Genomic DNA, 24461 nt, shown 5'->3' on the forward strand with positions numbered 1-24461 from the left:
GTTGCAACAAAGAACGGACTTTAAACTTTGCAAAGATACCTGGAAAAATCCAAAAACATAATTGGTAAAATTTTCCAGGCGCCATCTTTAATCACGCCATTACCTGCTACGCGCGGGAAAACATCGCGCCTAAACTAAGACTCCGCCCACCGCTTGCAGAGGAGGTGCGCTCGGTGCTGCGACCCGAATGAAAACGCAGAAAAGTGTCCCAGGCTTGCTGTCAAGAAGACTGGTGAAATTAACTAAGGGGGCGCAAAGATGTCGCAGCAGGGAGACGCTGTTGTACCCGGCGGTGCAGCGGCACCTATCATGCCGTTCCTGATGCCGTACACCCCGGGTGCAGTGTGGCTGCCGCAGTACTCAGGTGAGCCCAACACACTTAATGACTTTATCGGAAAGCTAAAAATCTACTACAGCATGTACCCCCTGACAGAAGCTCAGCGTGTTGGTATGCTTATGGGACAGTTAACTGGCAATGCCCAGCGGGAGGCTACATCCTGGCCGGACGATGCAAAGGACACTGTAGAGCATATAATAGCTGGACTAAAAGCAGCTTTTGAATCCACTGCTGGCAGCCGGGCTAAAATGAGGTTCTTTGGATGCAAGCAAAAACCTAGCGAGAGCGCAAGAGACTTTGCCTTAAACTTACAGGAGGCGCTCAGAGCACTTAAATTAGCAGAACCTGCCTTAGCCCCTGGAGCAGATAAGCTGCTGATAGACCAATTCCTGGATGGACTCTCATCCCCTTCCCACCGGGGACAACTCAGCATGATGGTGATCCAGGATCCAGGACTAACATTTGCCCAGCTAAAGGATAGAGCCATCCGCCTCCAGCAGGTGGAGGAGCCGCAGGATATAGACTCTGTTCAACACCTTACAGTGGCACCCCAGCAGCCAGTAGTGCCGGTGACATCGGCCATGTCAGCGGCTGCTGCTAACCACCTGGAGCCGATCACTAATGAGGCTCTCCATCAAAAGCTTGAAGCCCTTACAGACACTGTTGCTTCCATGGCTAGAATCGTCCAGGAGCTGCGTGGATCCAAGTCTGCACCCAAGATTGAGCTGGCGACCAGCAAGGAGGATGTCCCATGGATGAGGCCTAGGAGATACCAAGCGACGAGAGGACGACCCAGCGACCGCTACCAGCCGGATGGACAGCCCATTTGCCGCCGTTGCAATGAGCCAGGTCACTTTGCCCCTGAATGTGCTTTAAATGGGGATCCCCTGGGGAGGCGGGCCGCTCCTCAGGAATGAACTCTCAAGGTCCTTCACCCTGGCACGACAAGTATGTGGGAGGACGTCCAGTCATCCCCATCGTGCTGGATGGCATTCCGCTCAACGCCTTGCTGGACACTGGTTCCCAAATAACATCAATTCCGCATGTCCTTTATAAGAGGTACTGGGCTGATTCAGACGTTAGCAGTGGTCCATCTAATGTTGCATTGAATATATGGGCTAGCAATGGTGAATTAGTACCACAGGTTGGTTTCAGAGAAATGACCATTAAGATTGGGAGAGTAGAATTGCAGAATCAGGGTATTATCATTGTTGATGTTGACCGACGAGAACGTGAACCAACTATGCTGCTAGGAATGAATGTAATTGAAAATTGTTTTGCAGAGGTAATTACTGTCTTGCAGCAGATCGTCGAAACTGCCAAACCTGGGCAACAGAGACTCCTGCAGAAGGAAATTAAAGCCTTGATGCTGAAGCAGCAGGTAGAAATGTCAGGAGGTGAAATTGGCAGTGCAAGGGTAAGTGACCCAATACCTATTGTAATTCCTCCCAAAACAGAAATGCTGGTCTGGTGTAGAGCCGCAATAGGCATCAGAGGGCGAGACTATCAGGCCCTGGTAGAACCCGTGTACTCAGACAGTAGGCCCACTGTACTGACGGCCAGAGGAATAGTTGAGGTACACAGGGGAAGAGTGCCAATACGCCTTCTAAATTGTGGGGAAGATGAGGTCACCCTACCAAAGTATGCTACCATGGCTAAGCTATATACGGTTGATAACAACGCCATCACCACCGTTGAGCCCTTGAAGCCGTCAAGTCAGGCGGAAGACAATGGCTTAGAGGGAAAGCTGGAGGATTGGTGCCAAAAGCTACATGTAGGCACCGATTCTACACCCTCCCATCAAAAGCATGGAGTATACAGGGTAGTGAAAGAATATGAACAAATATTCAGCAAACACCCATTAGACTTTGGGCAGATCAAAGGGGTAGAGCACACTATACCCACAGGTAACCATCCACCCATAAAGGAGAGGTATAGACCAGTACCACCGGCTCACTACCAATGCGCCAAAGACATGCTCAAAGAAATGAAAGAAGCAGGGGTAATAAGAGACAGCTGTAGCCCCTGGGCAGCCCCACTAGTGCTAGTTAGAAAAAAAGATGGGACCATGAGGATGTGTGTAGACTACCGAAAGATCAACCGCATTACACACAAGGATGCCTACCCATTACCTAGGATAGAAGAGTCATTGGCTGCATTAAAATCCGCTACTTACTTTTCCACCCTAGATCTGACTAGTGGGTATTGGCAAGTTCCTGTGGCAGAGGCTGACAAGGAGAAGACAGCATTCACCACGCCGATGGGCCTCTGTGAGTTCAATTGTATGCCGTTTGGACTCTGCAACGCACCTGGAACCTTCCAGCGACTGATGGAGTGCTGCCTAGGACATAAGAACTTTGAAACTGTCCTCCTGTACCTGGATGACGTCATAGTCTACTCCAAGACCTATGAACAGCATCTACAAGACCTGGCAGAAGTGTTTGAAGCCTTATCCGGATACGGCATGAAAATCAAGCCATCCAAGTGTCACCTTCTAAAGCCAAGGGTACAGTACCTGGGACATGTCGTGAGCTCAGAAGGGGTAGCACCAGATCCTGAAAAAGTTACCGTGATAAGAGATTGGCCGAGACCCATCAGCGTGAAAGAGGTGAGGCAATTCCTGGGACTGGTGGGCTACTATAGAAGATTTATAAAAGGGTTCACGAAGCTAGCAGCTCCCCTACAAGACATCCTGGTAGGACAATCAAAGAAGTCTGCAGCCCGAAATCCTCCTTTCCAGTGGAGTGATGAGAGAGAAGAGTCCTTTAAGAAGTTGAAGTGGGCACTGACAGGAGAAGAGATCCTGGCATATCCAGATTACCATCAACCCTTCATTTTGTACACGGATGCCAGCAACGTAGGACTGGGAGCAGTATTGTCTCAAAGGCAGGAAGGCAAGGAGAAAGTTATTGCCTTTGCAAGCAGGAAGCTCCGGCCTACAGAAAGAAACCCAGAGAATTACAGCTCCTTCAAGTTAGAACTACTGGCAGTAGTTTGGGCTGTAACAGAGCGTTTCAAACACTACCTGGCAGCTGCAGAATTTACCATCTTTACTGACAACAATCCGTTGACCCACCTGGACTCTGCAAAACTAGGTGCACTGGAACAGCGGTGGATAGCCCGACTGTCAAACTACAACTTTGTCATCAAGTACAGGGCAGGCCACAAGAATGGGAATGCAGATGCCTTATCCCGGATGCCACACTCGGGGAACGTGGAAGAGGAACCGGAGGGTCTGGAAGAAATTGAGCTGCCGGCCTTTCACCGTCCTAAGGTGGGACAGTATCAACCGAGTGTCTACCAAAAACAACAGCAGGCAACTCTCAACCCATTAGCACACCACGGATGGGCTGACACACAAGACAGCGATCCAGCTGTGAAGCTAGTGAAAGAACTGCTTACACAACAAGGTGCTTACCCTAATCAGAATGCCCCAGCTGAGACGCAACATCTCTGGAAGGAGAGAGGTAAATTGTTCCTGTACCAAGGGAAGCTCTGTAGAAGGCACACCAATCCAAAAACACATGAGTTGGTCTGGCAGATCATCGTGCCCAAGAGAGATGTCAAGATGGTTCTGGAAGCTTACCACAACGGTGCTGGTCATTTTGGTTGGAAAAAGTTGGAAGTGCTCTTAAGAGAAAGATTCTACTGGGTTGGCATGAGAAAATCAATTGAAGATTGGTGTAGAAAATGCGGACCGTGCAACCTCAGAAGAAAGGATCAACAGAACCAGAGAGCTCCACTCCAGTCCATAGTAACCAAGCAACCACTCGAGCTAGTCGCATTAGACCACGTCAAGTTGTCACCAAGCCGGTCCGGCTATGTCTATGCCTTAACCATCGTGGACCATTACTCACGCTTCTTAGTGGTGGTACCCGTGAAAGACCTTACAGCTAGAACAGCAGCTAAAGCATTCCAAACGTACTTTTGCAGACCCCATGGTTACCCAGAACAAGTCCTTGCAGATCAAGGTCCAGCTTTTGAATCACAGATCTTCCAAGAATTCTGCAACATGTATGGCTGTAAAAAGATCCGCACAACAGCATACCATCCCCAAACAAATGGCTTATGTGAGAAGATGAACCATATTGTGATTGACCTGTTGAAGACCTTACCAGAGTCAGAAAGAAATCAATGGCCAGAGAAATTGCCAGACTTGGTGGACTTGTACAATCATGTCCCGGTGAGTTCTACAAACTGCACCCCCGCTTACCTCATGCGTGCAAGGCCCGGTAAACTGCCAATTGATTTAGATATGGGAATTCTGAAGCCAGATGCGGAAGTTCAAGAATCCAATTGGGATACCCTACGTCAGCAACAGTATCGCCAAGTACAAGAGTGCGTAGAGAAAAGTCTCCAACAAGCTAGGGGAAGACAAGAGAGAAACTTCAACCAGCATGCTCTAGCAACCCCATTGCAACCTGGTGACCAAGTTCTCAAGAGGAAACGGCGCACAAACAAATTGGATAATCAATGGGAAACCACCCCATATACAGTCTTACCATCCAGTATGGATAATCCCAAAGTGTGTCTAATCAGTAAGGATGAAGGAAGGACATCAGCTGTCGTGTCAAGAGATCAACTCAAACCGTGTCCTGAAACCCTGAAGACACCAGAAGTCACCTTACCCATACAGGTACAACCTGTCAAGAAGGAAGAAGATGTATTCCATACAGTCTTAGGAGATTTTCCAAAAACATGGCCAAATTACTATGGAGCAGTAGTAGTCCCAATGATCGCCTTCCCTCAAGTGGCGGAACCAACATCAGAATCCATACCACAAGAAGTCCCAAGACATGAAGAACTGGAAGTTGAAACCGTAGAGGAAGAACAGATTCCTGGTCCCAGTGAGCTTGCCAGTCCTACAGTCAGTACACCATCCTCACAAGTACCAGTAACACCAAATAGGTACACTTCCACCCACACCATTATGCTAAGTACACCCAGTACAACAGCAGTACGCAGATCACAGCGTAGTACTCAGGGTCAGATACCAGCAAGATATAAGGACTAATGTGAAATTGCATATAAAATGTACATATGTTATAATGTTTATATGAAAAACCGTAACAGTTTAGTGTACAGAAAAGGTGAGAGAAGAGTGGTGTAAGGTGGCAGCACGGAGAGTTACAACTTGATCACATTGTTGGTGGCCCGAGGGCCGTGAGGTCTACTGCACTTACGACCAGAGTAGAGACACCTTTAAGAAGTGTTTGTTGATTGAAATGTTTATTTAATTGCAACGTTAAGACCAAAAGCCCAGTACCTACAGAGACTATACTGTATGAACACTTATATATTTTTGAACATTTTGGACTCTTTTTGAGCTTTAAGGTTTTCGTATTTTTTCCTTTTGAGACTCTGTATATATATAATTGTTGTGATAACTTGTTTGTTTGTTTCACAGTCCCGGAGTACTGTTCTTCACTAAGGGGGAATGTGGCACCCCAGGGTTGCCACAGTAACAACACAAAGGGTTAACTCCCCACACACAACACCAAGACCTCCTGGCCAGAAGGGGGAGACCAAGCTGCTTCCCTGTATATTCTGGTGGGGGGGAGGAAATGGTCAGAAGTAGTTTCAGTTTGGAAGTTCAGTGCAGAGCACTGAGGAGACAGGATCTCTGGAGGTTGGAAGCTGGCTTTAGCTCACCTCAGGATCCACTGACCAATTCCAGGCCTAGCTGAGGGTCTGAGGAAAGGAGAAAGCGTACACAAAGGAACATTCCTGGGAGACAGAGCATTGCAGGGCTCATCCCCAGTGGAGCACACAGAACGGATGCTGGATCCGAGACTGCAGGTTACATGCTGCACAGTGAACACCAGAGAAGTGAGGATTCCCCATTCTCTATCTGTACCACAGACACAAGCAACAAACGCAGAGTTCAGGAACATACAAGTAAGGACTCGAGTTGCCTGTCAGGTCGGTACCTAGGAGCAGAGCAGAAGCAGAGCCGGCTGCATAGTTCACACATCAGCAGGGCCACAGACACACAGTGCAGACAAGGAAGCCAAAACGGCCCGGCTGGGTGGGAGAAACCCTGAACCCCTCACAGACTCCGTGGACAGTACTCTGCTGAATACCATCATCAGTAAAAGACAAAGAAACTGCAAAACCGTGAGTCTGCCTGTTTATTGTGCTCGTGTCCTGCACTCCCCCCATAGACTAACATACTGCCCCGGGGAAAAGGCTCTACCCGTGGGGAGCCGTCCCATCTCAAGCTGCCTTCCATCACCCCGGAGGTTCTGCAGCAGCGGTAGTCATCTCTGATCACATTCCACGGGTGGCGTCACGAACATAACCCCCCTTTTTATTGTGGAACCAGGGAGCACGGACCGGGTCACGACACCGTGATCCCCTTTCCAGAAGCGACCCCTTGGCCCGGTTCTGGGTATCTCCTTAACCCCTGGCGACACATATGAGCAGAGGAGCAGTGTGCGGGGGCCCAGAAATCACCACACCCCAGACACCTATGAGCAGAGGAGCAGTGTGCGGGGCCCAGAAATCACCACACCCCAGACACCTATGAGCAGAGGAGCAGTGTGCGGGGGCCAGAAATCACCACACCCCAGACACCTATGAGCAGAGGAGCAGTGTGCGGGGCCCAGAAATCACCACACCCCAGACACCTATGAGCAGAGGAGCAGTGTGCGGGGGCCAGAAATCACCACACCCCAGACACCTATGAGCAGAGGAGCAGTGTGCGGGGCCCAGAAATCACCACACCCCAGACACCTATGAGCAGAGGAGCAGTGTGCGGGGCCCAGAAATCACCACACCCCAGACACCTATGAGCAGAGGAGCAGTGTGCGGGGGCCAGAAATCACCACACCCCAGACACCTATGAGCAGAGGAGCAGTGTGCGGGGCCCAGAAATCACCACACCCCAGACACCTATGGGCAGAGGAGTCATGTGCGGGGCCCAGAAATCACCACACCCCAGACACCTATGAGCAGAGGAGTCATGTGCGGGGGCCCAGAAATCACCACACCCCAGACACCTATGGGCAGAGGAGCAGTGTGCGGGGCCCAGAAATCACCACACCCCAGACACCTATGAGCAGAGGAGCAGTGTGCGGGGGCCAGAAATCACCACACCCCAGACACCTATGAGCAGAGGAGCAGTGTGCGGGGGCCAGAAATCACCACACCCCAGACACCTATGAGCAGAGGAGCAGTGTGCGGGCCCAGAAATCACCACACCCCAGACACCTATGGGCAGAGGAGTCATGTGCGGGGGCCAGAAATCACCACACCCCAGACACCTATGAGCAGAGGAGTCATGTGCGGGGGCCAGAAATCACCACACCCCAGACACCTATGAGCAGAGGAGCAGTGTGCGGGGCCCAGAAATCACCACACCCCAGACACCTATGGGCAGAGGAGTCATGTGCGGGGCCCAGAAATCACCACACCCCAGACACCTATGAGCAGAGGAGTCATGTGCGGGGGCCCAGAAATCACCACACCCCAGACACCTATGAGCAGAGGAGCAGTGTGCGGGGCCCAGAAATCACCACACCCCAGACACCTATGAGCAGAGGAGCAGTGTGCGGGGCCCAGAAATCACCACACCCCAGACACCTATGAGCAGAGGAGCAGTGTGCGGGGCCCAGAAATCATCACACCCCAGACACCTATGAGCAGAGGAGCAGTGTGCGGGGGCCAGAAATCACCACACCCCAGACACCTATGAGCAGAGGAGCAGTGTGCGGGGGCCCAGAAATCACCACACCCCAGACACCTATGAGCAGAGGAGCAGTGTTCGGGGGCCCAGAAATCACCACACCCCAGACACCTATGAGCAGAGGAGCAGTGTTCGGGGGCCCAGAAATCACCACACCCCAGACACCTATGAGCAGAGGAGTCATGTGCGGGGCCCAGAAATCACCACACCCCAGACACCTATGAGCAGAGGAGCAGTGTGCGGGGGCCAGAAATCACCACACCCCAGACACCTATGAGCAGAGGAGCAGTGTGCGGGGGCCAGAAATCACCACACCCCAGACACCTATGAGCAGAGGAGCAGTGTGCGGGGGCCCAGAAATCACCACACCCCAGACACCTATGAGCAGAGGAGCAGTGTGCGGGGGCCAGAAATCACCACACCCCAGACACCTATGAGCAGAGGAGCAGTGTGCGGGGCCCAGAAATCACCACACCCCAGACACCTATGAGCAGAGGAGCAGTGTGCGGGGCCCAGAAATCATCACACCCCAGACACCTATGGGCAGAGGAGCAGTGTGCGGGGGCCAGAAATCACCACACCCCAGACACCTATGGGCAGAGGAGCAGTGTGCGGGGGCCCAGAAATCACCACACCCCAGACACCTATGAGCAGAGGAGCAGTGTGCGGGGGCCCAGAAATCACCACACCCCAGACACCTATGAGCAGAGGAGCAGTGTGCGGGGGCCCAGAAATCACCACACCCCAGACACCTGTGGGCAGAGGAGCAGTGTGCGGGGGCCCAGAAATCATCACACCCCAGACACCTATGAGCAGAGGAGCAGTGTGCGGGGCCCAGAAATCACCACACCCCAGACACCTATGAGCAGAGGAGCAGAGTGCGGGGGCCCAGAAATCACCACACCCCAGACACCTATGAGCAGAGGAGCAGTGTGCGGGGCCCAGAAATCACCACACCCCAGACACCTATGAGCAGAGGAGCAGTGTGCGGGGGCCAGAAATCACCACACCCCAGACACCTATGAGCAGAGGAGTCATGTGCGGGGGCCAGAAATCATCACACCCCAGACACCTATGAGCAGAGGAGTCATGTGCGGGGGCCAGAAATCATCACACCCCAGACACCTATGAGCAGAGGAGTCATGTGCGGGGGCCAGAAATCATCACACCCCAGACACCTATGGGCAGAGGAGCAGTGTGCGGGGCCCAGAAATCATCACACCCCAGACACCTATGAGCAGAGGAGCAGTGTGCGGGGGCCAGAAATCACCACACCCCAGACACCTATGAGTAGAGGAGTCATGTGCGGGGCCAGAAATCACCACACCCCAGACACCTATGAGCAGAGGAGCAGTGTGCGGGGCCCAGAAATAATCACACCCCAGACACCTATGAGCAGAGGAGTCATGTGCGGGGCCCAGAAATCACCACACCCCAGACACCTATGAGCAGAGGAGCAGTGTGCGGGGGCCAGAAATCACCACACCCCAGACACCTATGAGCAGAGGAGTCATGTGCGGGGGCCAGAAATCATCACACCCCAGACACCTATGGGCAGAGGAGCAGTGTGCGGGGCCCAGAAATAATCACACCCCAGACACCTATGAGCAGAGGAGCAGTGTGCGGGGCCCAGAAATCACCACACCCCAGACACCTATGAGCAGAGGAGCAGTGTGCGGAGGCCCAGAAATCATCACACCCCAGACACCTATGAGCAGAGGAGCAGTGTGCGGGGGCCCAGAAATCACCACACCCCAGACACCTATGGGCAGAGGAGCAGTGTGCGGGGGCCAGAAATCACCACACCCCAGACACCTATGAGCAGAGGAGTCATCTGCGGGGGCCAGAAATCACCACACCCCAGACACCTATGAGCAGAGGAGTCATGTGCGGGGCCCAGAAATCACCACACCCCAGACACCTATGAGCAGAGGAGCAGTGTGCGGGGGCCAGAAATCATCACACCCCAGACACCTATGAGCAGAGGAGCAGTGTGCGGGGGCCCAGAAATCACCACACCCCAGACACCTATGAGCAGAGGAGCAGTGTGCGGGGCTCAGAAATCACCACACCACCCCAGACACCTATGAGCAGAGGAGCAGTGTGCGGGGGCCCAGAAATCATCACACCCCAGACACCTATGGGCAGAGGAGTCATGTGCGGGGGCCCAGAAATCACCACACCCCAGACACCTATGAGCAGAGGAGCAGTGTGCGGGGGCCAGAAATCATCACACCCCAGACACCTATGGGCAGAGGAGTCATGTGCGGGGGCCCAGAAATCACCACACCCCAGACACCTATGAGCAGAGGAGCAGTGTGCGGGGGCCAGAAATCACCACACCCCAGACACCTATGAGCAGAGGAGCAGTGTGCGGGGGCCCAGAAATCACCACACCCCAGACACCTATGAGCAGAGGAGCAGTGTGCGGGGGGCCCAGAAATCATCACACCCCAGACACCTATGGGCAGAGGAGTCATGTGCGGGGCCCAGAAATCACCACACCCCAGACACCTATGAGCAGAGGAGCAGTGTGCGGGGGCCAGAAATCATCACACCCCAGACACCTATGAGCAGAGGAGTCATGTGCGGGGCCCAGAAATCACCACACCCCAGACACCTATGAGCAGAGGAGTCATGTGCGGGGGCCCAGAAATCATCACACCCCAGACACCTATGGGCAGAGGAGCAGTGTTCGGGGGCCCAGAAATCATCACACCCCAGACACCTATGAGCAGAGGAGCAGTGTGCGGGGGCCAGAAATCACCACACCCCAGACACCTATGAGCAGAGGAGCAGTGTGCGGGGGCCAGAAATCACCACACCCCAGACACCTATGAGCAGAGGAGCAGTGTGCGGGGGCCAGAAATCATCACACCCCAGACACCTATGAGCAGAGGAGTCATGTGCGGGGCCCAGAAATCACCACACCCCAGACACCTATGAGCAGAGGAGTCATGTGCGGGGCCCAGAAATCACCACACCCCAGACACCTATGAGCAGAGGAGTCATGTGCGGGGCCCAGAAATCACCACACCCCAGACACCTATGAGCAGAGGAGCAGTGTGCGGGGGCCAGAAATCACCACACCCCAGACACCTATGAGCAGAGGAGTCATGTGCGGGGCCCAGAAATCACCACACCCCAGACACCTATGAGCAGAGGAGTCATGTGCGGGGGCCCAGAAATCATCACACCCCAGACACCTATGAGCAGAGGAGTCATGTGCGGGGCCCAGAAATCACCACACCCCAGACACCTATGAGCAGAGGAGCAGTGTGCGGGGGCCCAGAAATCACCACACCCCAGACACCTATGAGCAGAGGAGCAGTGTGCGGGGGCCAGAAATCACCACACCCCAGACACCTATGAGCAGAGGAGCAGTGTTCGGGGGCCCAGAAATCATCACACCCCAGACACCTATGAGCAGAGGAGCAGTGTGCGGGGCCCAGAAATCACCACACCCCAGACACCTATGGGCAGAGGAGCAGTGTGCGGGGGCCAGAAATCACCACACCCCAGACACCTATGAGCAGAGGAGCAGTGTGCGGGGTCCAGAAATCACCACACCCCAGACACCTATGAGCAGAGGAGCAGTGTGCGGGGGCCCAGAAATCACCACACCCCAGATACCTATGAGCAGAGGAGCAGTGTGCGGGGCCCAGAAATCATCACACCCCAGACACCTATGAGCAGAGGAGCAGTGTGCGGGGGCCAGAAATCACCACACCCCAGACACCTATGAGCAGAGGAGCAGTGTGCGGGGTCCAGAAATCACCACACCCCAGACACCTATGAGCAGAGGAGCAGTGTGCGGGGGCCCAGAAATCACCACACCCCAGATACCTATGAGCAGAGGAGCAGTGTCCGGGGGCCCAGAAATCACCACACCCCAGACACCTATGAGCAGAGGAGTCATGTGCGGGGGCCCAGAAATCACCACACCCCAGACACCTATGGGCAGAGGAGCAGTGTGCGGGGCCCAGAAATCATCACACCCCAGACACCTATGAGCAGAGGAGCAGTGTGCGGGGCCCAGAAATCACCACACCCCAGACACCTATGAGCAGAGGAGCAGTGTGCGGGGGCCAGAAATCACCACACCCCAGACACCTATGAGTAGAGGAGCAGTGTGCGGGGGCCAGAAATCATCACACCCCAGACACCTATGAGCAGAGGAGCAGTGTGCGGGGCCCAGAAATCACCACACCCCAGACACCTATGAGCAGAGGAGCAGTGTGCGGGGCCCAGAAATCACCACACCCCAGACACCTATGAGCAGAGGAGCAGTGTGCGGGGGCCCAGAAATCACCACACCCCAGACACCTATGAGCAGAGGAGCAGTGTGCGGGGGCCAGAAATCACCACACCCCAGACACCTATGAGCAGAGGAGCAGTGTGCGGGGGCCAGAAATCACCACACCCCAGACACCTATGAGCAGAGGAGCAATGTGCGGGGGCCAGAAATCATCACACCCCAGACACCTATGAGCAGAGGAGCAGTGTGCGGGGGCCCAGAAATCACCACACCCCAGACACCTATGAGCAGAGGAGTCATGTGCGGGGGCCAGAAATCACCACACCCCAGACACCTATGAGCAGAGGAGCAGTGTGCGGGGCCCAGAAATCACCACACCCCAGACACCTATGAGCAGAGGAGCAGTGTGCGGGGCCCAGAAATCACCACACCCCAGACACCTATGAGCAAAGGAGTCATGTGCGGGGGCCAGAAATCACCACACCCCAGACACCTATGAGTAGAGGAGCAGTATGCGGGGGCCAGAAATCACCACACCCCAGACACCTATGAGCAGAGGAGCAGTGTGCGGGGGCCAGAAATCACCACACCCCAGACACCTATGAGTAGAGGAGCAGTATGCGGGGGCCAGAAATCACCACACCCCAGACACCTATGAGCAGAGGAGCAGTGTGCGGGGGCCCAGAAATCACCACACCCCAGACACCTATGAGCAGAGGAGTCATGTGCGGGGGCCAGAAATCACCACACCCCAGACACCTATGAGCAGAGGAGCAGTGTGCGGGGCCCAGAAATCACCACACCCCAGACACCTATGGGCAGAGGAGCAGTGTGCGGGGGCCCAGAAATCACCACACCCCAGACACCTATGAGCAGAGGAGCAGTGTGCGGGGGCCCAGAAATCATCACACCCCAGACACCTATGAGCAGAGGAGCAGTGTGCGGGGGCCAGAAATCATCACACCCCAGACACCTATGGGCAGAGGAGTCATGTGCGGGGCCAGAAATCACCACACCCCAGACACCTATGAGCAGAGGAGCAGTGTGCGGGGGCCCAGAAATCATCACACCCCAGACACCTATGAGCAGAGGAGCAGTGTGCGGGGGCCAGAAATCATCACACCCCAGACACCTATGGGCAGAGGAGTCATGTGCGGGGGCCAGAAATCATCACACCCCAGACACCTATGAGCAGAGGAGCAGTGTGCGGGGGCCCAGAAATCACCACACCCCAGACACCTATGAGCAGAGGAGCAGTGTGCGGGGGCCAGAAATCACCACACCCCAGACACCTATGAGCAGAGGAGCAGTGTGCGGGGCCCAGAAATCACCACACCCCAGACACCTATGAGCAGAGGAGTCATGTGCGGGGCCCAGAAATCACCACACCCCAGACACCTATGAGCAGAGGAGTCATGTGCGGGGCCCAGAAATCACCACACCCCAGACACCTATGAGCAGAGGAGCAGTGTGCGGGGCCCAGAAATCACCACACCCCAGACACCTATGAGCAGAGGAGCAGTGTGCGGGGGCCCAGAAATCACCACACCCCAGACACCTATGAGCAGAGGAGCAGTGTGCGGGGTCCAGAAATCATCACACCCCAGACACCTATGAGCAGAGGAGCAGTGTGCGGGGGCCCAGAAATCACCACACCCCAGACACCTATGAGCAGAGGAGCAGTGTGCGGGGGCCAGAAATCACCACACCCCAGACACCTATGAGCAGAGGAGCAGTGTGCGGGGCCCAGAAATCACCACACCCCAGACACCTATGAGCAGAGGAGCAGTGTGCGGGGGCCCAGAAATCACCACACCCCAGACACCTATGAGCAGAGGAGTCATGTGCGGGGCCCAGAAATCACCACACCCCAGACACCTATGAGCAGAGGAGCAGTGTGCGGGGGCCCAGAAATCATCACACCCCAGACACCTATGAGCAGAGGAGCAGTGTGCGGGGCCCAGAAATCACCACACCCCAGACACCTATGAGCAGAGGAGCAGTGTGCGGGGCCCAGAAATCACCACACCCCAGACACCTATGAGCAGAGGAGCAGTGTGCGGGGCCCAGAAATCACCACACCCCAGACACCTATGAGCAGAGGAGCAGTGTGCGGGGCCCAGAAATCACCACACCCCAGACACCTATGAGCAGAGGAGCAGTGTGCGGGGGCCAGAAATCATCACACCCCAGACACCTATGAGCAGAGGAGCAGTGTGCGGGGGCCAGAAATCACCACACCCCAGACACCTATGAGCAGAGGAGCAGTGTGCGGGGGCCAGAAATCATCACACCCCAGACACCTATGGGCAGAGGAGTCATGTGCGGGGCCCAGAAATCACCACACTCCAGACACCTATGAGCAGAGGAGCAGTGTGCGGGGGCCAGAAATCATCACACCCCAGACACCTATGAGCAGAGGAGCAGTGTGCGGGGGCTCAGAAATCACCACACCCCAGACACCTATGAGCAGAGGAGCAGTGTGCGGGGCCCAGAAATCATCACACCCCAGACACCTATGGGCAGAGGAGCAGTGTGCGGGGCCCAGAAATCACCACACCCCAGACACCTATGAGCAGAGGAGCAGTGTGCGGGGGCCCAGAAATCACCACACCCCAGACACCTATGAGCAGAGGAGCAGTGTGCGGGGGCCCAGAAATCACCACACCCCAGACACCTATGAGCAGAGGAGCAGTGTGCGGGGGCCCAGAAATCACCACACCCCAGACACCTATGAGCAGAGGAGTCATGTGCGGGGGCCAGAAATCACCACACCCCAGACACCTATGAGCAGAGGAGTCATGTGCGGGGGCCCAGAAATCACCACACCCCAGACACCTATGAGCAGAGGAGCAGTGTGCGGGGGCCAGAAATCACCACACCCCAGACACCTATGAGCAGAGGAGCAGTGTGCGGGGGCCCAGAAATCACCACACCCCAGACACCTATGAGCAGAGGAGCAGTGTGCGGGGGCCAGAAATCACCACACCCCAGACACCTATGGGCAGAGGAGTCATGTGCGGGGTCGGTATCTGCCGTCTCTTCTGCGCGGACCTCTGACCTGCCCATGGCTGTTAGTATGAAGAGGATGTGGCTTCCATCCTTCAGACGCCGGTGAGCTCAGCCCAAGGCTGTAATTAGTGGAGAGAGGATCTGGGCCAGACGATGACATCAGCAGGATCTGCGGCTGCTGTGGTCAGACCAGAAGACCATGGCTCGTACGCACCTATGCGACTGTCATCATATATATATATACTACTGTGCAAAGGTCTTAGGCAGGTGTGGAAGACATACCGCAGAGTAAAAAGCTTCTATACATAGAAGAGTTAACAGATTCTTCTCATCAATTAAAGAAATGAACATTGTCTGAAGAAAAGAGAAATGTGAATCCCCTCATCAGTATTCAGTGACCACCCGTCTCCTCCGTCCTCAGTATTCAGTGACCGCCCGTCTCCTCCGTCCTCAGTATTCAGTGACCACCCGTCTCCTCCGTCCTCAGTATTCAGTGACCACCCGTCTCCTCCATCCTCAGTATTCAGTGACCACCCGTCTCCTCCGTCCTCAGTATTCAGTGACCGCCCGTCTCCTCCGTCCTCAGTATTCAGTGACCACCCGTCTCCTCCGTCCTCAGTATTCAGTGACCACCCGTCTCCTCCGTCCTCAGTATTCAGTGACCACCCGTCTCCTCCGTCCTCGGTATTCAGTGACCGCCCGTCTCCTCCTTCCTCAGTATTCAGTGACCACCCGTCTCCTCCATCCTCAGTATTCAGTGACTGCCTGTCTCCTCCGTGCTCAGTATTCAGTGACCACCCGTCTCCTCCGTCCTCAGTATTCAGTGACCACCCGTCTCCTCCGTGCTCAGTATTCAGTGACCACCCGTCTCCTCCGTCCTCAGTATTCAGTGACCACCCGTCTCCTCCGTCCTCAGTATTCAGTGACCACCCGTCTCCTCCTTCCTCAGTATTCAGTGACCGCTCGTCTCCTCCGTCCTCAGTATTCAGTGACCACCCGTCTCCTCCGTCCTCAGTATTCAGTGACCACCCGTCTCCTCCGTGCTCAGTATCCAGTGACCACCCGTCTCCTCCATCCTCAGTATTCAGTGACCACCCGTCTCCTCCATCCTCAGTATTCAGTGACCACCTGTCTCCTCCATCCTCAGTATTCAGTGACCACCCGTCTCCTCCGTCCTCAGTATTTAGTGACCGCCCGTCTCCTCCATCCTCAGTATTCGGTGACCGCCCGTCTCCTCCGTCCTCAGTATTCAGTGACCACCCGTCTCCTCCGTCCTCAGTATTCAGTGACCACCTGTCTCCTCCGTCCTCAGTATTCAGTGACCACCCGTCTCCTCCGTCCTCAGTATTCAGTGACCACCCGTCTCCTCCTTCCTCAGTATTCAGTGACCACCCGTCTCCTCCGTCCTCAGTATTCAGTGACCGCCCGTCTCCTCCGTCCTCAGTATTCAGTGACCGCCCGTCTCCTCCGTCCTCAGTATTCAGTGACAGCCCGTCTCCTCCGTTCTCAGTATTCAGTGACCACCCGTCTCCTCCATCCTCAGTATTCAGTGACCACCCTTCACCTCCATCCTCAGTATTCAGTGACCGTCCGTCTCCTCCATCCTCAGTATTCAGTGACCACCCGTCTCCTCCGTCCTCAGTTTTCAGTGACCACCCGTCTCCTCCGTCCTCAGTATTCAGTGACCACCCGTCTCCTCCGTCCTCAGTAGTCAGTGACCACCCGTCTCCTCCGTCCTCAGTATTCAGTGACCACCCGTCTCCTCCGTCCTCAGTATTCAGTGACCACCCGTCTCCTCCGTCCTCAGTATTCAGTGACCAACCGTCTCCTCCATCCTCAGTATTCAGTGACCAACCGTCTCCTCCGTCCTCAGTATTCAGTGACCACCCGTCTCCTCCGTCCTCAGTATTCAGTGACCAACCGTCTCCTCCATCCTCAGTATTCAGTGACCGTCCATCTCCTCCGTCCTCAGTATTTGGTGACCGCCCGTCTCCTCCATCCTCAGTATTCAGTGACTGCCCTTCTCCTCAGTATTCAGTGACCGCCCGTCTCCTCCGCCCTCAGTATTCGGTGACCGCCCGTCTCCTCCCTCCTCAGTATTTGGTGACCGCCCGTCTCCTCCGTCCTCAGTATTCAGTGATCGCCCGTATCCTCAGTATTCAGTGACCACTCGTCTCCTCCCTCCTCAGTATTTGGTGACCGCCTGTCTCCTCCGTCCTCAGTATTCAGTGATCACCCGTCTCCTCCATCCTCAGCATTCAGTGACCGCTCGTCTCCTCGTCCTCAGTATTCAGTGACCACCCGTCTCCTCCGTCCTCAGTATTCAGTGATCACCCATCTCCTCCATCCTCAGTATTCAGTGACCGCCCGTCACCTGCATCCTCTGTATTCAGTGACCGACCGTCTCCTCCGTCCTCAGTATTCGGTGACCGCCCGTCTCCTCCATCCTCAGTATTCGGTGACCATCCAACGCCTCCATCAGTTCATCTTGTCACTTGTAGACTGGTTATGGAGGAACCCGGCAAGAGGTGGTTCCAAATATCTCGGAGAGCTGGATGTTGGGGTCATCCGCACACCTCCTGATGGCATCACATGAAGGTGACATGTCTGAGAAATCCAGACAATGGTGACAGCGGTCGGCCAGGGACACCTACAGCAGCAGGTGAGACACATCATGACCGTGTCCAGCAGAGCCCTCAGCTCCAAACTGACAGCGACCAGTGGCACCATCTACAGTGGAGGAGTCCGGCCAGAAGTCATCTTCATGGAAACAGTGCGGCCAAAATCCAAACCTTCTACCTGGAAATAAGGTGAGAATCCGACCATGGAGAAAAAGTATGTGCCCCCTAAATCCACCTCCAGGAACTTCTCTGTCCTCATCTGCATCCACAGATATTAATATGGTAAAAAGTATGTAACCCCCCCCCACACATCCACCCCCGCCCTGCAGCTTCATCCATAGACTTCATGGAATACTTTCTCAGTAATTTGAAAACAATGATGATGACTGATGCGTACTGAGGAAGATTAGTGAGGACTGACAAGTGGGCCACTGCCCTGGGGTGAACTCCAGTGGGGTTCATGGTCGGACGACCTTGTCTCTGAACCTTTTTGTTTCTTTTTGTACAGATACATCTGTAATCTCAAATTGTCCTGATTTTGGTGTAGAAATTGGAGCACCCATTTTGGAAGATATGCGGACCCCCAGAAATGAGGTAAATGATGGGTCTGAGAACCAGAAATGTATCTCTGACAATAACTGTGTATTACCACGGTCTTCATGTGTATCCCTTACTCTAGCTGTGTATTACCACGGTCTGCATGTGTATCGCTGACTGTAGCTGTGTATTACCAGGGTCTGCATGTGTATCCCTGACCATAGCTGTGTATTACCAGGGTCTGCATGTGTATCCCTGACTGTAGCTGTGTATTACCAGGGTCTGCACGTGTATCACTGACTGTAGCTGTGTATTACCACGGTCTGCATGTGTATCCCTGACTGTAGCTGTGTATTACCAGGGTCTGCATGTGTATCCCTGACTGTAGCTGTGTATTCCCAGGGTCTGCATGTGTATCCCTTACTCTAGCTGTGTATTACCACGGTCTGCATGTGTATCGCTGACTGTAGCTGTGTATTACCAGGGTCTGCATGTGTATCCCTGACTGTAGCTGTGTATTACCAGGGTCTGCATGTGTATCCCTGACTGTAGCTGTGTATTCCCAGGGTCTGCATGTGTATCCCTTACTCTAGCTGTGTATTATCATGGTCTGCATGTGTATCGCTGACTGTAGCTGTGTATTACCAGGGTCTGCATGTGTATCCCTGACTGTAGCTGTGTATTACCAGGGTCTGCATGTGTATCCCTGACTGTAGCTGTGTATTATCAGGGTCTGCATGTGTATCACTGACTGTAGCTGTGTATTACCACGGTCTGCATGTATATCGCTGACTGCAGCTGTGTTGTTGTGAATACATTTGGATTAGATTCCAGTTTGGGGCTCCCTCTTGTGGTCAGTGCTCGTAATGCAGTTGACTTGCTGAGTGGGAACTGGACAGCTGAGTAGGATTTCTTATCAGGCTATTTGGTTTGGGCCTATATAACTTTGTAGCTTCCTTTTGATCCTTGCCGGAGCTCAATTGTATTTCCTGTGCTCTAAGGACTTCCTGAAACCAGCCCTGTTCTCTGTGTCTACCAGAACTCCTCCCAGATAGGTTGGTCTTGTACCTTTTGCTTATGGTTTTCACTTTCTTGTGATTTTTGCCTATGTGGAGTTCCTGGTCAAGTTGAATCATTCCCTGCTGGGAGTATCTGTGTACCTTGCTCCACATTCTGTTATGTATTGTGTTTTGTCATGCTTGGTACAATATTCAGTCCCCGCTCTATAGCAATGTGTTTCTTGGATCCCAGTAACACCAGAGTACTGATATAGTGGGGAGAGCCTGTTCAGGCTCAGTATTTTTCCATGTCAGGCATGTTGGTATTTAATAGGGTTTTTACGGTTGCAGTCAGTGCCCTTTCCTATTTTTTCCTATGCAGATAGTTTGGGCCTCATCTTTGCTGAATCTATTCTCTAGCTACGTATTGTGTTTTCCTATGTCACCATAGCCTTTACATTTGGGGGGCTATCTATATCTTTGGGGACTACTCCGAGGCAGATTAGCTTTTCTACATTTCTCTGTGTTAGAGTATTTAGTTCTCCGGCTGTGTCGAGACGACTAGGTCATCGTAGGCTCATCCCACGGCTACTTCTAGTTGTGTGTCAGTATTAGGTCTGCAGTCCGTTAAGGTTCCAGCCACTCTGGTTATTTTCTGGGTTTCCGAGTTATTGCTCTTTTTATGATCCTCCTTGGTCACTGGATCACAACAGTGTGTATTACCAGGGTCTCCATGTGTATTGCTGACTGTAGCTGTGTATGATTGTGGTCTACATGTGTACTGCTGACTGTAGCTGTGTATTACTGGGGTCTGCATGTGTATCACTGACTGTAGCAGTTTATTACCAGGGTCTGCACATGTATTGCTGACTGTAGCTGTGTATTACTGGGGTCTGCATGTGTATCACTGACTGTAGCAGTTTATTACCAGGGTCTGCACATGTATTGCTGACTGTAGCTGTGTATTACTGGGGTCTGCATGTGTATCACTGACTGTAGCAGTTTATTACCAGGGTCTGCACATGTATTGCTGACTGTAGCTGTGTATTACTGGGGTCTACATGTGTACTGCTGACTGTAGCTGTGTATTACTGGGGTCTACATGTGTACTGCTGACTGTAGCTGTGTATTACTGGGGTCTACATGTGTACTGCTGACTGTAGCTGTGTATTACTGGGGTCTACATGTGTATCGCTGACTGTAGCAGTTTATTACCAGGGTCTGCACATGTATTGCTGACTGTAGCTGTGTATTACTGGGGTCTGCATGTGTATCGCTGACTATAGCAGTTTATTACCAGGGTCTGCACATGTATCGCTGACTGTAGCAGTTTATTACCAGGGTCTGCACATGTATTGCTGACTGTAGCTGTGTATTACTGGGGTCTGCATGTGTACTGTTGACTGTAGCTGTGTATTACTGGGGTCTGCATGTGTATCGCTGACTATAGCAGTTTATTACCAGGGTCTGCACATGTATCGCTGACTGTAGCAGTTTATTACCAGGGTCTGCACATGTATTGCTGACTGTAGCTGTGTATTACTGGGGTCTGCATGTGTACTGTTGACTGTAGCTGTGTATTACTGGGGTCTGCATGTGTATCGCTGACTGTAGCAGTTTATTACCAGGGTCTGCACATGTATTGCTGACTGTAGCTGTGTATTACTGGGGTCTGCATGTGTATCGCTGACAGTGGTTGTATATTACTGGGGTCTTATTACTTATGTTTTGATGCATTGACCCCTCTGGACCACCTCTTATAATGACGGACTAGTCAGTGGCTGTGGTCAGTGGTCTTTGGCCGTGGCAGTCAACACACAGATCCTTCCTATGAGATTCTCTCTCTAATTTTTGTGTAATTTAGGACAATCCGACAATACATGGAATGAACAGATCAGGCTGCCGACTCCACGGCCCTTTCATCAATCTGAAGAAATGCCACCGTATGGGATATCTGTGCTCCCCATTCCAGGCCCTTCCTGTGATGGTAGGTTCTGCGCTGGAGAGGTGGGCAGGAGGTGCCCGGGGGTCTGTTAATGGAGATGGCACTGACTGCTCAGGCAATCTCAGACCCTACAACCCCCGAGCCCACACAGTCACCATCGTTTCACACTTTCGGGTGACTGTTTGTAATCACGGACCTGGTTATGGGGGTCTGAGCTAAAGTCAAGGAGAATTTAGGCCTCACACATCACAGTCAGGGGATGGTGACTATTTGTTGGAGGTAGTAGTCTGTGATCCTGCTCTTCTGACTCTATCCTCCTTCTTCATCACTCAGGAAGTCCCGGACATATCGCTGCCCCACAATCTGCCCACAAGGACTCACAGTATGGAGTGGGCGAACCTGTGGGGACCACAAGAGGGACAGAAAGAAGAAGCCTGAACCCCAGAACATGGCGGTGATCAGAGAACACCTGTGATGGCACATTATAGGGACTAAAGGGAACAGTTCATCTACTCTCCCTGCACAATGATCTCTGCACAGGTCACAGAGCATGCCCACAACACTCCCATAAAAGACATAAGTAAAGTTACAGCTCATTCCCCCCCTGTACAATGACCTCTGCAGGTCTCAAAGCATACCCGGAGGAACCTTAACAGTAAGAGGAGGTGGGGTAGGACTGAACTCTGAGGAAACCCAACAGTAAGTGGAGAGGACATGGGGCTGAACCCTGAGGAACGCCCGACAGTATGGGAGGGGACCTAGGACAGAAACCTGAGGAACCCCCCCAACAGTAAGAACTGGTAGTTTAGGACTGAACTCTGAGGAAACCCAACAGTAAGTGTAGAGGACATGGGGCTGAACCCTGAGGAATGCCCAACAGTATGGGGAGGGGACCTAGGACAGAAACCTGAGGAACCCTCAACAGTAAGAACTGGTAGTTTAGGACTGAACTCTGAGGAAACCCAACAGTAAGTGTAGAGGACATGGGGCTGAACCCTGAGGAACGCCCAACAGTATGGGGAGGGGACCTAGGACAGAAACCTGAGGAACCCTCAACAGTAAGAGCTGGTAGTTTAGGACTGAACTCTGAGGAAACCCAACAGTAAGTGTAGAGGACATGGGGCTGATCCCTGAGGAACGCCCAACAGTATGGGGAGGGGACCTAGGACAGAAACCTGAGGAACCCTCAACAGTAAGAACTGGTAGTTTAGGACTGAACTCTGAGGAAACCCAACAGTAAGTGTAGAGGACATGGGGCTGAACCCTGAGGAATGCCCAACAGTATGGGGAGGGGACCTAGGACAGAAACCTGAGGAACCCTCAACAGTAAGAACTGGTAGTTTAGGACTGAACTCTGAGGAAACCCAACAGTAAGTGGAGAGGACATGGGGCTGAACCCTGAGGAACACCCGACAGTATGGGAGGGGACCTAGGACAGAAACCTGAGGAACCCCCCCAACAGTAAGAACTGGTAGTTTAGGACTGAACTCTGAGGAAACCCAACAGTAAGTGTAGAGGACATGGGGCTGAACCCTGAGGAACGCCCAACAGTATGGCGAGGGGACCTAGGACAGAAACCTGAGGAACCCTCAACAGTAAGAGCTGGTAGTTTAGGACTGAACTCTGAGGAAACCCAACAGTAAGTGTAGAGGACATGGGGCTGATCCCTGAGGAACGCCCAACAGTATGGGGAGGGGACCTAGGACAGAAACCTGAGGAACCCTCAACAGTAAGAACTGGTAGTTTAGGACTGAACTCTGAGGAAACCCAACAGTAAGTGTAGAGGACATGGGGCTGAACCCTGAGGAATGCCCGACAGTATGGGGAGGGGACCTAGGACAGAAACCTGAGGAACCCTCAACAGTAAGAACTGGTAGTTTAGGACTGAACTCTGAGGAAACCCAACAGTAAGTGTAGAGGACATGGGGCTGAACCCTGAGGAATGCCCAACAGTATGGGGAGGGGACCTAGGACAGAAACCTGAGGAACCCCCAACAGTAAGAGCTGGTAGTTTAGGACTGAACTCTGAGGAAACCCAACAGTAAGTGTAGAGGACATGGGGCTGAACCCTGAGGAACGTCCAACAGTATGGGAGGGGACCTAGGACAGAAACCTGAGGAACCCCCAACAGTAAGAGCTGGTAGTTTAGGACTGAAACACTGAGGAACCCCGGTTGAGAAGAGAAGAGGTGCAAAAGATCTAGTGAAGAAGCAGTCAAAGAGGTAGTCGTAGAACCAGGAGAGAGTGGTGTCTTTGAGTTTGATAAGAGTGAAGCACGGTGAGGAGGAGCTGGTGAGCGGCGCATAGTGAGGAGGAGCTGGTGAGCGGCGCATAGTGAGGAGGAGCTGGTGATCCACAGCGTCAGACACAGCAGAAATCCAGGAGAACCAGGAGAGAGCGGTTGTCCTTCAGCCTGATATAGCAAAGCTTGGTGAGGAGGATCTGATGATCCACAGTGTGGAATGCAGCAGAGATCCAGGAGGATCAGCCGGAAGCAGTGACCATTAGATTTAGCTGTTAGATCATTAGACACTTTAGTAAGAGCAGTTTCAGTAGAGTGTAAGGAGCGGAAACCGGATTGTAAAGGGTGATGTAGAGTTATTTAGGAGATGGTGGATTAGACGGGACTGGACCAAGTCTTCCAGGAGTTTGGAGATGAAGGGAGATTGGTCTGTAGTCAGCAGTGCAGTTCTGGTCCAGAGATTAGTGTTAAGTCGGGCCATAAATTTACAGTGATGCAATCTAATTATGCATCTACCTTAACCCCGGCTGCATGTTATGGAAATAAAGACCTCTGCTTGAATCGCTCTTTAGTCTTTTACTGATGTTTTCTGCGGCCTGCTTGTTACCTTTTGCCTTTGCTAATATTAGATGGATGATGGAAATGGCCAAAGAATATAACAAGGAGCTCTCTTTTTGTTTCATCAACTACAGCAAAGCTTATGACTGTGATCACCAGAAGCTTCGAAAGCCCATGAATGATATGGGTGTGACGAACCAAGTGATCAGCCTTATCAGGAACCTTTACATTGACCAAGAAGCAACAGTCTGAATGGAGCACGGTGG

General features: G+C 53.1%; 1 protein-coding gene across 1 annotated transcript in view; it reads left to right on the forward strand.

Moving 5' to 3' along the window:
• Positions 1–21833, forward strand: part of LOC142313185 (cilia- and flagella-associated protein 337-like) — a 246589-nt gene extending 224756 nt beyond the window's left edge. Inside the window, exons 18-20 of the mRNA XM_075352170.1 lie at positions 18424–18509; positions 21315–21437; positions 21729–21833. Of these exons, the coding sequence (XP_075208285.1) occupies positions 18424–18509; positions 21315–21437; positions 21729–21833 (314 nt within the window). The remainder of the gene's footprint in view (positions 1–18423; positions 18510–21314; positions 21438–21728) is intronic.
• The last annotated feature ends 2628 nt before the right edge of the window (positions 21834–24461 follow it).

Source organism: Anomaloglossus baeobatrachus, chromosome 5 (genome assembly GCF_048569485.1).
Source record: "Anomaloglossus baeobatrachus isolate aAnoBae1 chromosome 5, aAnoBae1.hap1, whole genome shotgun sequence".
NCBI lineage: Eukaryota > Metazoa > Chordata > Amphibia > Anura > Aromobatidae > Anomaloglossus > Anomaloglossus baeobatrachus.